General features: G+C 44.8%; 1 protein-coding gene across 1 annotated transcript; it reads right to left on the reverse strand.

Moving 5' to 3' along the window:
• Positions 1–637: 637 nt before the first annotated feature.
• Positions 638–1,482, reverse strand: LOC147432528 (uncharacterized). The gene has a single exon (XM_086491597.1). It carries the CDS (start codon positions 1,140–1,142, stop codon positions 795–797), a length of 348 nt encoding a protein of 115 aa, XP_086347723.1. The 5' UTR covers positions 1,143–1,482; the 3' UTR covers positions 638–794.
• Between the last annotated feature and the right edge of the window lie 66 nt (positions 1,483–1,548).

The raw sequence follows: 1,548 nt of genomic DNA on the forward strand, positions 1-1,548 counted from the left end.
CATAGTCATTCCAATTGCTATAGAGCAGTGACGGCGCCGTTCGGTGGCCTCACGAGGAAGTTTCTTTCCGAGTTTTGGACATGGCTGAGGGCTAGCCGACAGGCCCGTAGCATCTCCGCTTTTCGGTGCTTTGTGGGATAGCACTTGGTACTTGGCTTGTTTACTACACTACAGCAACTCAACCGCTTCCAAGAGGATCCTTGAGGAAATCAGGTTCAGCAAGCTAAAGACTATTATTCAAACACTTCATATATGAGATGCCACCATCAGCAGTTAACAATGGGTCGGTCCCATGGCCATATTAGCCTTTGAAAGACAATAATCACAATCACTCTCTCTCTCTCTCTCTCTCTCTCTCTCTCTCTCTCTCTCTCTCATAACACACACCAATCTCCTTTGGAGGCCAATAATTTAGAAGATAAACCTGCTTGCCAATCGCACTCAGAATCACCGAAGGACAATTCTCGCACAAATCTGAATGTTGGATGTTTGCAAGAGCATTAAATTTATGGACACTAACGTTAATGACATACAACACTGTGGTGTGAAACTATTATTGTTACCACCATAAAGCAACACAGAACTACCCATCATAGAGACTTAAGTGCAGACAGATTAAAGACCCACAAGAGTAACATTTCTAAGAAAAACATATCCTGCACATTGTCAAGAAGAAGGAAACAGGAGCACATTCCAAGACTAAACGTTGCAAGTGTTTTAGACAATCAAAAGCTATGGGTTTGAACAAACCTGCATCCATTACACCCACATTGAGTTACGATTGGAGTAAAAAACTAGGCATTGACCACCACGGCATCCCAATTTGCAGGGCAGTTCAAAGAGAGGTGGAAAACCTCATTAGACTCCGTTGCTTTTAATTCCACTTCACCCTTCTCCTCATAATCACAATCACTCGGCAAATGGCCCATAGCTATCACCTTCTTCCCCATGCTTGCAAAACACACATCCCGGTGTGTTTCAAATGCCTCAGAGCAAGGCCACTCCATAAACCTGTGCGCCACATCCAACTTCTCAAACAGAGTCTCCCACTCCAATGCATCTGGTGCAAGCTTCAAAATCTTCACACATGCTGGAAACTCTCCACTATAGTAATCATATGGTTCTCCTTTAACCTCAAGCATGTAAAGGGTTTCATCCCCTTTCTCCGGCAAGGCTGTAAGTCTGTTTGTGGTTAAAGCCCCACATTTTCAAATATGGTGCCTAGCATCCAATGCTCGTCCGTCCATTCCTTCGATGATGGGTTGTATGAGAGCATCATCAAATCATAATCCGAGAGTTTTTCCACCGGCTCACAGCCGCGTACATAGAGCACCCCCTTGTGAACAAAGTACATGTCAATGAGGATGTGTACGGGCATGTCAGGCAAGCTGGACCATTCATCTTCGTCAGGATCATACACTTCTGCTTGCTGAATGTGCCCGATATCCTCATCAAAGAAACCACCTATAGCAAAAACCCACGCCTCTGCTTGAAACTAGGCCTCTTTCCCCTCTGCACATTTACACGCATTGTTCACCTCTCTCTCTT

This window comes from Adiantum capillus-veneris, chromosome 20 (genome assembly GCF_014529385.1).
Source record: "Adiantum capillus-veneris isolate H3 chromosome 20, ASM1452938v2, whole genome shotgun sequence".
In the NCBI taxonomy this organism is placed as follows: Eukaryota; Viridiplantae; Streptophyta; class Polypodiopsida; order Polypodiales; family Pteridaceae; genus Adiantum; species Adiantum capillus-veneris.